Source organism: Pinus tabuliformis, chromosome 9 (assembly GCF_031772625.1).
Source record: "Pinus tabuliformis cultivar Carrire ecotype Pingquan chromosome 9, CPIR1, whole genome shotgun sequence".
Classification (NCBI taxonomy): domain Eukaryota; kingdom Viridiplantae; phylum Streptophyta; class Pinopsida; order Pinales; family Pinaceae; genus Pinus; species Pinus tabuliformis.
Genome location: NC_142307.1, coordinates 1,388,271,320 through 1,388,284,993, shown reverse-complemented (window position 1 = coordinate 1,388,284,993; position 13,674 = coordinate 1,388,271,320). Strand labels below are relative to the sequence as shown.

At 37.7% G+C, this 13,674-nt stretch overlaps 1 protein-coding gene across 1 annotated transcript; it reads left to right on the top strand.

Annotated features, from left to right (window-relative positions):
• Positions 1-6,814: 6,814 nt before the first annotated feature.
• Positions 6,815-11,226, top strand: LOC149153697 (putative linoleate 9S-lipoxygenase 5). The gene is made up of 9 exons (XM_089446150.1): positions 6,815-7,399; positions 7,531-7,814; positions 7,936-8,188; positions 8,288-8,629; positions 8,737-8,822; positions 8,919-9,026; positions 9,131-9,432; positions 9,544-9,807; positions 10,213-11,226. The coding sequence occupies exons 1-9, from the start codon at positions 7,138-7,140 to the stop codon at positions 10,982-10,984; spliced, it is 2,673 nt and encodes an 890-aa protein (XP_089302276.1). The 5' UTR covers positions 6,815-7,137; the 3' UTR covers positions 10,985-11,226.
• The last annotated feature ends 2,448 nt before the right edge of the window (positions 11,227-13,674 follow it).

Below are 13,674 nucleotides of genomic sequence, written 5' to 3'. Positions count from 1 at the left end.
CGCCATCCTTCCACTCAGCCCTTTTGTGATATGGAACAATATGAACCTTCGAGCCATTACTTCCGTGATGAGGCTCCTTGTTAAGCCATGTAGATAAGGTTAATCAACAAAGGCTATAAGGTTAAGTTTTTGCCTAAGTTGCAACAACTCCAGTCATAGCAGGGTCACGCCCATAGCCCGTCAATGAATTCTTTGATCGAACTTGGACCTTGAGCATCATGTACACTCTTGCATCCAATGTTTTTCATATGGGTTTTCTCCCTTCCTACACTATGCATCATTCATAAATGAGTTCTAACATGGCCCGACTACGGTGGTTCTATAAGCATCTTTACTTCTTCTAGAGTTTCGCCACAATCATTAGAGTTTTCTAAGGCACCCCCTAGTGCTTTCCCTCTTGAGCTTATGGCTGAGTTACTCTTTCTGGGTTCACTGTGTATGTGGCAAAGAACATTAATCAAGGATTTTTCCATCTAGGCTAGCGACTTGCCTATCTAGTCCCTCATGGGTCTGTAGTTCCTAAGATCTCTGGTATTTTACCAGGATCCGATATATCTCGACATAGAGATCTATAAGTTTCATTTAAGGCACCAATAAGTGCCACAAGCATGTAACAGCACTAGTAACCACATGGTGCTAAAAAGGCCACTAGGAGATCAACACTCCTCAAAGGAACATGGATTCCCTCCCTTACGTCTGATTACCAGCAAGAGCCTTATGTATAGGCACATAATAGATACGATTTTGGACTTACAAGAACTCCCTTTTTAGGGACAGGGAATTTTAGGCATAGATGCATTGATGGTGAACAATTACCTTTTGCGACAGGATTGGTGACTCCTTAAAGTCTTACAATATTCACATCGTACACCAAAGTACAACCCAAGTCCTGCAACAGACATTCAAGTAATTATGTGCACCTACCTGGGCACTACTTGCATGATGGGCGAAGAAGCAAAGCTTGTGATGGGTTCCTAGGAAACTTACCTATTAGCAAGGAATTGAGAATGATTACCCCAAACAAGGTGCCATCTAGACTCACAAGACTATAACCAACGATTCAAGGCTATAATCAGTCTCCAGAAGACATGCTTTACACAACACAACACATATATGTTAACTATAATCCTGAGTAAAAACAAGATGTGAATCACGGAGGACTCAAAGGAGTCACTCTTATGAGATCCCAAATCAATGAAAATAAGGAAGGGGGAAATTCTTCATCATTATCACATTGTAACATCATCCTTGTCAATGCAAGTTATCATCAATGTAACCATTGTGTTGTAACAATCTAAGAAGTTCTCTTCTAAATTTTATTGTAATCAAACTAAGCTTCTTATGGGTTATTCCAATGCCTTTTATACTTTTCACAATATGTTAGTCAATTGTGTAATACTAGAAAAACCATAATGTATTTGTGACTAGATAGGCTAGCGACTTGCCTATCTAGTCCCTCATGGGTCTGTAGTTCCTAAGATCTCTGGTATTTTACCAGGATCTGATATATCTCGACATAGAGATCTATAGGTTTCATTTAAGGCACCAATAAGTGCCACAAGCATGTAATAGCACTAGTAACCACATGGTGCTAAAAACGCCACTAGGAGATCAACACTCCTCAAAGGAACATGGATTCCCTCCCTTACGTCTGATTACCAGCAAGAGCCTTATGTATAGGCACATAATAGATACGATTTTGAACTTACAAGAACTCCCTTTTTAGGGATAGGGAATTTTAGGCATAGATGCATCGATGGTGAACAATTACCTTTTGCGACAGGATTGGTGACTCCTTAAAGTCTTACAATATTCACATCGTACACCAAAGTGCAACCCAAGTCCTGCAACAGACATTCAAGTGATTATATGCACCTACCTGGGCACTACTTGCATGATGGGCGAAGAAGCAAAGCTTGTGATGGGTTCCTAGGAAACTTACCTATTAGCAAGGAATCGAGAATGACTACCCCAAACAAGGTGCCATCTAGACTCACAAGACTATAACCAACGATTCAAGGCTATAATCAGTCTCCAGAAGACATGCTTTACACAACACAACACACATATATGTTAACTATAATCCTGAGTAAAAACAAGATGTGCATCACGGAGGACTCAAAGGAGTCACTCTTATGAGATCCCAAATCAATGAAAATAAGGAAGGGGGAAATTCTTCATCCTTATCACATTGTAACATCATCCTTGTCAATGCAAGTTATCATCAATGTAACCATTGTGTTGTAACAATCTAAGAAGTTCTCTTCTAAATTTTATTGTAATCAAACTAAGCTTCTTATGGGTTATTCCAATGCCTTTTATACTTTTCACAATATGTTAGTCAATTGTGTAATACTAGAAAAACCATAATGTATTTGTACATCATCATTGTTTCAACCATAAATAGATTTTCACATTCATTATTAGAAAACATACTTAAGAAACACTTACCTTATAAATTTTTGGGCATCTGAGTCTAGGACTAGGACTTTCCACCCAACCATAGATAGTTGCAACCAGTTCTCTATTGTAGCTATCACCCCCGAGCTAGATTCCAGAGACTGAGGGGTCTGTTGCTCAAGATTGAAAACACCAACTCCAGTTGCTTCTGGGACTCTAGATATCCTTCTGCCTCCACCCTCCAACTAAGTGGAAGTCAGTGATGCATAGGGAATCCAAAGATTCCCCATCTCCACCCTGGAATTGAGTTGTAATCAACAAGGTACAAGGAATCCAAAGACTCACTGCCTCCACCCTTCAGCGAAATCGTGAGCAAAAAAAATCACAGGGATTCTAGAGACTCACTGTCTCCCACCTGCAAAGCTCAACACTGTGGTTCCACCAAACTTGGGGAATCCAAAAACACAACAAATCAAACATACAACAAGGAATTCATCCAAAAACACACTTGGAATTTTCTTGGGAATAATTCCTCCACCCCATCCCTTAGGTATTTTCCAAGAATCACCATCTCCACCCTCTAGACAACGGGGACTTGAGAGGCAATTCCTTCCCCGCTTGGAAGTGATTTCCTCCCTGACTTCTCTTGCCAATCGAATGTTACCCTTGCTGTTTGTGTTCTTCCTTTTTTGAGTCACTCCTACTTTCCCCTCTGCTTCCTTCCTCCTTCACCTCCCCAATTGCTCTCCTTCCCTCTCTCGTTTCCCCGCTCTCTCTTTTTCTTCTCCTTCTATTCTATACGTTCTCGTGTTCTTCTAGTTGGAATGTCTCTTCCCATCTCCTCCACGGTGGTTCGTTCCTTGTCTAGCGGACAAGCTGCGCAAGGTCTTCCTTGCCTGTGGGGTTGTGCCACGCCTCCCCACTCCCTTGTCTGTTGATTGTCGTCCAATCACCCACTCTCACTTACATGCTCTGGGCATAACCTCCTCAATGACGTTGTCATCTTATTTATATTTATGTCCTCCATCGCTTGCATTTTCCTGTAAGGAAACGTGGCCCCTATCCTCTCTGTCTAGCCTCCTCTTTAATGGCTTGCTCCAATTCAGTTAGAATGAACACTTACCAACCTCCTTGTTTGTCATAGCAATTAAATACTCAACAATCACCCTCCTCTGTCTCTAGAATTCATATCCCATACTCAGTACCTAATTCTTTTATGAAATTATTTACATTGCAAAAAAGAGGTTAAGCAATTGGGGTCGTCACAATATGTGAATAAGCTCCTCAATGAGAAGTTAGTAAGGAGAAATTCAAATTCAATATTGATATACTAGGTAACTTGATATAATGTTGCCATGTAAAAATTGAATGCATTGCTAAAGGGAGTTTGACATTGTGGTACTAGAGTTATCTTCTATGTTGGAGATGAAGTCATTGCCAATGAAAATGAGAGGTAGTTCTAGATGTGTAGAAAACATACTACTTGGAGTGCACGGTAGATCCATAGACATGCTAAAGGCATCACACTATTCATAGTAGTATTGGGTTGAAGAAACGAAAGGAGTGATGCTGAGAAAGGCGTTGGAGCAGCTAAGAGAAGTGAAATGCTAAATGAGGTTTCCCTAGTTGGATACCTATCCAAGCTGAGGCTTACACCTAAGGGAAAACATCAAACGTGTTGGGTAGGAGGGTGGACCTCAAGGAACCATCATCACTGTCAAAAACATATGTTCTAGGTGGGGCATTGAGCTAAAGAGAACTAGAACAATTACCAAGAGCAAACCCCAAGGAGAATCCAACATTGTGGTGGAATTTGGGTGAGCACAGAGACAAATGGAACTAGATTTTGTGTAAAGCACAGGCATGAATTACATGCTTTCATACCAAATGATGAGGCTCAACAAGACTCACATCTAGAAATAAAAAATTAGTGAAACATGCATGAAATAATAAGATTCAAATAGAAAATAGATAGAAAATAAAATTTTGAATATATTGCTTATCTTTTATTCATCTAACAAAATCCCTTTATAGATTTATGAAAAATGCATATAAATTTAATAAGAAAACTTAAATTATTCATAAAATTAAATATTTAATGACGTACACACAATTCAACATTAAAGATACAACTCCTTATTAAAAATTATTAAAAAACCATTTACCCTTAGGAGAGGGCTCTCATAGTAAGACTCACCTTCATATACAATATCAAAATTACTTTTAAAAAACTAAATAGGAAATCTACTCTTAATTATTATATTAATAACACTAGAAAACAAGGCAACTAAAATTTCACCTTATCCATTATTAAAGGCATGACTGATCACATATTCACGCTTTGATGTTGATACTAAACTCACATAACTATAATTATAACTAGCACTATAAATACACCCACATATGTAAAGGTAGTGGCCTATTGCTAGGAATGAATGTCAAAGGAGAAAAGGTTGTGGTCTCCTTGTAAAGATTACTTGCATTTGAAAAATGGAAACTTCATGGGATTTCATTAGGTGATTGGTAAAAATAATGCATATAATAAAGCTGGAGTACCATTGTATATACATATCTCGTAGAACCCTGGAAAGTGCAATGGTGGTAATACTTATGTACATATTTCGTAGAACCCTGGAAAGTGCAATGGTGGTAATGCTTATGTACATATTTCGTAGAACCTGGAAAAGTGCAATGGTGATAATATGTAGGTGCATTTTGAGCATAAAGACAAGGATAAGAAAAATTTGGGAAATCTATTCCACTTAGTATTATTCTTCCACTTTTTTCTAAAGTTTTCTTTGGTGACCCATGCACAATAAAGGTGGTGACCATTGACAAGGACAAATGTGTAAAAGCTGAGACACAACTATGTGGTTCATTGTCATCCCTACTCTAATTGGGCAAAACATATTTTCCTGGTATCTTCTTATGCACTTTGCCATCTCATTATTGTGACAGCTCCTTTATCTGACCTTAGTCTAAATTTTAAGAAATGTAACAAATGTAGTTAAATTAAATCTTGAAAAGAAAATAGTTCAAGGTCAATTACAATAAAATATTTAAAAGTCCAGCTTGGATAAAGTATAATTCCTTTCGTGCTTAATAGGAAACGCATCAATTTATATGTGTGGGGAAATCAAGTGAAAGTCTTTAAATTAAAAAAATATATATATTTCAATCAAATTTAATCTTTATAAACATACAACTAACATTAAAATAAACTTAAATTCATTTAAAGTAACTGAAGAGAAAATAGTAACCATGATTTTGTAACCATGAGTTCGTAACCATGATTTCCTTCCTACCTGATCAACATGATGATGATTTGTATAGAGAAATAAAACTGAGAAACCTAAAAGATTATTATTGAACTCTTAACATTAATTTGAAGAATGGAAAGTGCTTAAATATGACTAAGTTTTCCCAAGGGATGGAAAGTCCCTAAATATGATTTCAAGAGGGAATATAGTGTTATGATTACAGAAAATGTGGATGACATTCTATGACAACGTTCCTACCGAGAAATGGGTCTTAAAGAGTCTGAAAATTGAAAGTTGGAATGGAATAAAGGCAAAATTAGTCTTAAAGCAAATTTACATCCCTGGATTACAGCGTTTCATGTGGAAATTCTGGAGAATACAATACAAATTCCATTAAAGATGATAAAGTGAAGGTACCAATTGCACTGAAAACGATCTCTTTGCTACATATTTTAACAGTAAAGAAGCAGAGACAGCGATGGTCGAAGATCTTTGCTTGATATTTATTGGTAAAGGGAGACAGCGATGGCTGAAGCTGTTATATTTCAAGTTTCAACTATTGTGTAAGCTAGGGTTACTTTGTAAAAGATTAATAAAGGGATTCATCCCACGGGGCCTTGATACCTACACAAGTACATTTGAAATGGAAGCACCTGCTAATGAGTTTAATTTGTACACCTGAAAGGATTAGTTATATCATAAAGTAAAGCTTGAGAAGCCCCCCAGGCACCGCCTAATTAAAGAAAATGGGCCATGCCCATCCAAATCTGTCACTTCATTTATGCAATGACAGAAGTATCAGGACTATAAAACTTTGAGAAGTCCTTCAGACTTCAGTGACCCTCTAATTGAAGAAGAATGGGCCAGGAGAAGGATAACTCTCTTCCACTGTACGGTTGAATATTTTGGAATTTCAACCATGGGTAACAAGGTTATCATGACAGAGATGTACGGCTGACTGTATTCTAATGTTTGAATGACAGTAGAGAGTGTCATGTCGATGTTGTGGTTTGATTTATTAATGCATAGGGTGCAGAGTGAGTAAAACATGACCTAAATATTAGGAGATACTGTTGAATTCTACGCATATTGTTTGCCCTGATTTACATACACGAAGGTACAGCCCACCAGTATACGTATACCATGCTAAAAGACATCAGACACGAAATTTATCCCATAATGGACTGTTCCCATTGTATCCGGGCACTTCATTCGTGCAAATGAGATATAAGTCTGGGGAGAAACGCCATAGTTCATGAGATACAACAAAGTACGCGCGTGAAAGGAATCTTGAAAGTATACCATGAGTACTATAAAGTTGGCCTTACCCTCCACCTTTACCAATATCATGGCTTCCTCTATTTCTGTGTCTCGATGAATTCTCCTCAGATTTCTGTGCAAAGATCTCAGCAGTATTTACAAGTTTAGGTGTTTGCAGCCAGCTCAGTCATACTCATAGTCAACTCAAACTCCCACCATGGACAAACTTGCAGACCTGCTTTTATACCCTCTGCATAAGCTTGTAGAGATGTTTTCAACCATCATGCTTACTCTTGCAAAGCTGTTGCAGCTTGCCCAACCTCAGCCTGGACATCAAAAAATTAAAGGGTTTGTGGTGATACAAAAGAAAAATGTCTTGGATTTCAGCGATATCACTGCGGGCATTAGAGACGGCCTTAGCGAGTTGGTTGGGAAGACAGTCAGGTTCCAGCTTGTCAGCATATCTCAAATCGATTCCAGTAGGTGTTTATTCTTCATTCATTACTTTAATCCTCAAGCTTTTTCGCAGTTTTTATAGGTTAAGCAGAATACCCAGCTTTTATATATTGTAATTTGTAACCTGTAATTGTAACTCTGAATTCCTCTGCAGGAAATGGAATGGGAAAGATGACCAAGGATGCGCTTCTCCAGAAATGGTTCTGTAGGCCGCAAGGGGTTGTCACTGGTCATACCAAGCATGGTATCGAGTTTGATTGGGACCCCAGCTTGGGACACCCAGGAGCATTCATCGTCACAAATTCTCATCATAACCAGTTCTTCCTCGAGTCACTTACACTTGAAGTTCCTGGTCATGGCAATGTTCATTTCGACTGCAACTCTTGGGTGTATCCCGCCTCCATATACAAGAGAAGGCGTATTTTTTTCTCGAATCGGGTAAATATATGATCAGTCTGTAAAGTTTTAAGTGTTCATTGATCTCATATATTAGATCAGGTAGTGTTTTTGCATAGGTGATGAAATCAGGGCTACTCACAGCGTTTTACTTAATCCACAGAGCTATCTCCCTGCGACTTGTCCTCCCGCGCTTACAAAACTGAGGAAAGAGGAGCTTATGAACCTAAGAGGCGAATACGATGGAATGTCGGAGACTGAGAGAAAGCAGTGGGACAGAGTCTATGACTACGATTTATACAATGACCTCGGAAACCCAGACAAGAATGTGGACCTCAGCCGACCAGTGCTGGGAGGGTCTCGAGAATTTCCATACCCCCGGAGGGTCAGAACAGGCCGGCGACGTTCAAAAACAGGTGAGATTAGCAGTATTGCCCATTTATAGAATCACTGAATCCCATTTATGGGCAGGGTGCTAAATATGTAATTTTGTGGCGGGTGTTTATTGATGACAGACCCTGATACTGAAAGCAGACTGCGACTAGACAAGAGCTTCGAGATCTATGTCCCACGAGATGAGCGTTTTGGGCATCTGAAAATGTCTGATTTCTTAGCGCATTCCCTCAAGGCAATTGTTCAATTCCTGGTACCAGAGCTCAAATCGCTGTTTGATTCAACTATGAATGAGTTCGACTCCTTTAAAGACATTAAGAAGCTCTTTTCCGATGGGAAAAAGTTGCCCAACAACTCAATTCTGGAAGCTGCCAAAAATTTCATTCCCTTTGAGCTTGTCAAAGAGTTTCTTACAACAGACGGCGAAAAATTGTTCAAGTATCCCCTTCCTCAAGTTATAGCCCGTGAGTATTTCTCTTCCAAACACGTCCATGCATCTTCTTATTCTGTGCTTGATTTCTACCAGATTCTGAATAATTGAACTTACTGGAAATGGGATTAATGGGTGCAGATGACGAATTTGCATGGAGGAAAGATGAAGAATTTGCGCGCCAGATGCTGGCCGGAGTCAATCCTCTTGTTATACAGAGACTCCAAGTAATCAGCAGACCTCTAGTCCCCATCTGTCTCCTCTCTATTTTTAATTAAGCTTAGGCTACATAATTTTAATGTTGTGAATGGTTGAATTCACAGAGTTTTCCTCCGAGAAGTAAACTGGACCCTTTGATGTATGGTCCTCAGATCAGTTCTATTACTGCTTCACACATCGAAAATAATCTCGACGGTCTAACAGTGGAGCAGGTATATTGATCCAACTCAATGCTTGTTCCTTGTAATTTGGCTTGTCTTTTGATCTGCAGCAGCAGTGAGATTCATGTATTCATAGATGGATATGATATTTTCAGGCTCTCTGGGATAACAGACTCTTCATTCTGGACCACCATGACGCCTTGATGCCGCATCTGGATCGAATAAATGCTCTGTCTATCACCAAGACATATGCTTCTCGTTCAATTCTCTTCCTGAAGAAGGATGGCACATTAAGGCCAGTTGCAATCGAGTTGAGCCTACCCCCTTCAGAAGATCGGGCAAGTGTTGGGAAGGTGTTTACTCCAGCAGAGGAAGGCGCAGAAGGAGCTCTATGGCAGCTGGCTAAAGCGTACGTGACCGTTAATGATTCTGGTTACCATCAGCTTATCAGTCACTGGTAAAACCCAAATAGCCACAACTAATAGAATACCTGCAGAATTTGTTTGATATTTACAATATCATTCTATATATAGTCCAGACTGAGACTGTAATGGTCGGATTCTTTCAGGCTCAAGACTCATGCAGTTACGGAACCATTTATTATTGCTACTAACAGACAGCTGAGTGTGATGCATCCCGTTCACAAGCTATTGAGCCCTCATTTCCGGGACACAATCAACATCAATGCTCTGGCTCGCCAGATTCTTATAAATGGCGGAGGCATTCTTGAAAGAACAGTGTTTACTGGAAAGTATGCCTTGGAGATTTCTTCGGTAGTGTACAAGCAATGGAGGCTTGACGAACAAGGGTTACCTGCAGATCTCATGAAAAGGTAATCATAATTGTTGTTGTACATACACCATGGAGTTAAAGACTAAAATTTATTTAGGTCAGTGATCTAATTACTGTGCACATTTGACCTATCATTACTTGGTTGGTGAACTGTCCAACGACCATTTTTCAATGTTGGGCTTCTCCCAATTTATTATAAATATGGACTATCTCCTTGCAATTATACTGTATCTCTCTGTATACAGATTTTATCTTTCAGTCAGTTCTGTTTTTTCACTGTAATGTTTTATGTATGGACTTCAAACTCTGGTATGATGCTGTGCTGATTAGTGCTCTTTGTTTTCTAAACAATAATCAATACTGATTAAAATCTGAGCCTCATCTTTGTGTCAACCATTTGAATTTTGATTAACATTTTTACCTGAATGTGGCTACAACTTGACAGGGGTATGGCAGTGGTGGACTCATCAATGCCCTACGGGCTGAAGCTGATGATCGAAGACTACCCTTACGCTGTGGATGGATTGGAGATATGGTTCGCAATAGTTTCATGGGTTAAGGAGTACCTGTCCTTGTACTACCAGAATGATGATGCAGTGAAATCTGATACAGAGCTGCAAGCATGGTGGAACGAAATCAGAAATGTTGGTCACGGAGACAAGAGGAAAGAAACATGGTGGTACAGAATGGAAACCGTGAAAGAAGTTGAAGAGGCATTAACTACAATCATATGGGTGGCCTCGGCTCTTCACGCTGCAGTTAATTTTGGGCAATACCCTTACGCCGGATACATGCCTAATCGGCCCACCATAAGCAGAAGGTTCATTCCAGAAGAAGGGTCCCCAGAATTTGCAGAGCTGGTAGAGAATCCAGACTTGTTTTACCTCAAAACGATTAATAACCAATTTCAAACGACCCTGGGCATAGCCCTCATAGAAATTTTATCCAGTCAATCAACAGATGAGGTATATTTGGGGCAGAGAGCCACCAAGGAATGGACTGATGATGAACGTGTGATAGAGGCCTTCAACCGTTTTGGAACAAAGTTAAAGGAGATAGAGAAGAATATAACAGAGAGAAACCAAAATGCAGAGAGGTGGAAGAACAGGTGTGGTCCTACCCAAGTTGCATATACTCTTCTTTATCCAAACACTTCTGATTTAAGTCACAAAGGCGGACTCACTGGTAAAGGAATTCCCAACAGTGTCTCTATTTAGTTTGCTTAATTTATGTCATAGCAAATAAGATTCCATTGTATTCAAATGAATAAACCATACCAGTAATCCAGAGCCTTGTACATATATTTTGTGTATTTTGAATATAGATGAAGGAATCTGCAGCCATAGCAAATAAGATTCCACTTTATTCAAATGAATAAACCATACCAGTAATCCAGAGCCTTGTACATATATTTTGTGTATTTTGAATATAGATGAAGGAATCTGCAGCTTTTTTATTATGTGGTGTATTTATTCATATTCATTTTTTTATATGTTTAAGCACAGATTTTTTTATTATTGTGGTGTATTTATTTATATATTTTTTTTAACATGTTTAAGCACTAAGAAATGTAGCGATGATGCTTTCATTAGAGAAATATGTTTATATAACATATAATAACGATATAAAGCAAGATATATTTTCACTATGACATTAATAAAAAACTAAATAAACAAAATATAGAAAGAGCTCGCCCCAATTTTATATTATCATTAAAGGATAAAACATATATATAATTTTTTTATAGTAATTAATAGATCTTTCAAAAGTTGATTTTTTTTTAATAGTAATTAATAGATCTTTCAAAAGTTGATTTTTGAATTTGTACACTTATTCTTAATGCTAATTATTATCAATTATTTGACCACATTTTATTTTTATTGTCTGACAATTATCTATCTGCACTGTATTCTTATTATTTGACAATTTCCTATTTCCTATGGGCTCTCTATTCTTACTATCTACAATTTTTTTTCAACCCTACAAATCTGCCAGCTATTACCTTTCTTCATTTATTTACTCTTTCTTAGTGGAGAAATGACTTCTCTTATCATATCTTGCATATCTATACATATTACAAACTCCCTTTTCTAATGGCTTAGTGAATATCTTAGCCATGTTCTCATTTGTGTCAAAGTACATCAAATCAATTTCTTTAGATTGAATTTTTTTCTCTTACAAAATGATGTCAAATTTCAATGTGTTTTGATCTTGTATGAAAAATTGGATTGTTTCTTAATTTCATTAACTTTGATTGCTCCATTTGATAGTTGTTTGTACTCTTTATCTTTTCCATGTCTTCATAAATGTGCCTTAGTAAAATTGTTTCACAAGTAGCATTGCATGATGCTTTATACTTAGCATCAGTATAAGACAATGGAATAGTTGGTTGTTTTTTACTACATGACAATTTTAAATCCTTTGTTGAATACATATCTAATGGTTGATTTTCTATCATCTAAATACCTTGCCCATTTAGAATTTGAATAACTTGTCATTTCAACATTCAAATGATTAGTGTATTCAATACCAAAATAAATAGTTCTTTTTAGATGACAAATTACTCTCATTTCAACATTCTAATGGCTCTCGTCTTCTTTAGCCATGCACTGATTAAGTATGTTCACTGAGTCAATTGTTTATATAGAGCGTCATTTACTTCTTTTGTTTCATCATCAATGTAAAATTGAACATTTGTTCTAATGGAGAAGACATTTGTTTGCAATCGTTCATATTGAATCTTCATATTTTCCTATGCATAGTTTAAGTGATCAAAGTTTTACCATCTTCCCTCCATACCTCAATCTGTAAATAATAATTCATTTGTCCAATGTCTTTTGGTCATTGTTTTTTTTATTTCATCAATCAAACTTGTAGCACTTTTGGTTCTAATTAAATCATCAACATAGAATAAAATCAAAGAAACATTTCCATGTTCATATTTTTAATGTTAAGACTTGGATCACTCTTACCTTTTTATAAATCCTTGTTGGAAGAAGTTATCAATTTTTATATATCATGATATGAGAGCTTGTGGACCACACGGGGCCAAGTGGACCCAACCTAGGTTCGGGGATGGAATGTAGCAACCAATGATGTTCCTATCCTGGGAAAGGTGAGGGGAAAGGACCAAATAAGAATACTTTCTTCAAAAGGTTGAATTGATCCTATTGAGGTATAGCCCTAAGGATGTGTGGGCACAATTCGATCCTAGAGCTAGGGCTTGAGATTCCTGGAGATTCCACCGTTAGAATTGCTTCAAATTTGGAGGAGAGGGAGGGGACCCACCAACACAGTGGCCCATAGAAGATCAAATTTTTTCCTTGGGTCAATTCTTGGGAAATTGATGCCCTAGGTGACCTAATGGGGCTAAACTTGGGGAAATAGGGGAAAATGGTTAAAAGAGGGTTGAAACGATCACCCTTTTGAGAGATCAGTGCCTAGTTCACTTGGGGATATGGAGTCAAGGATAATGATGAGTAAGAACTTGGTTTCTTGATCAAGGAGGTTCAGAAAGTCAACTTTGTCCAATGTTGAGAGAAAGAAAAGAAAAGTGACCTTCAAGCATTTATAATTCAAAGAAAACGATACAAGCTTCTCGAGATGAATAAATATCTAGGACATTTCATTCATTTAACATTGGCCCATACATTAAATTAGCTAAAACATGCTCAATTCCACATTTCAATAATGCAACAACTAGCCCTAATTTTAGTAGTATGCAACAACAAGAATAATATCAAAATTTACTTAGAACGTTATAGAGTATATCCAACTAGCATTTCGCTTGCTCAATAAAGCTCCAAGACAAAAGAAATTGCTCAAATCCATACATCAAAATTCATCCATCTCCAAAAATATCCACCAAGGAAAAAGTGTGAAAATTCTCTATGATTAGAGAGATCCC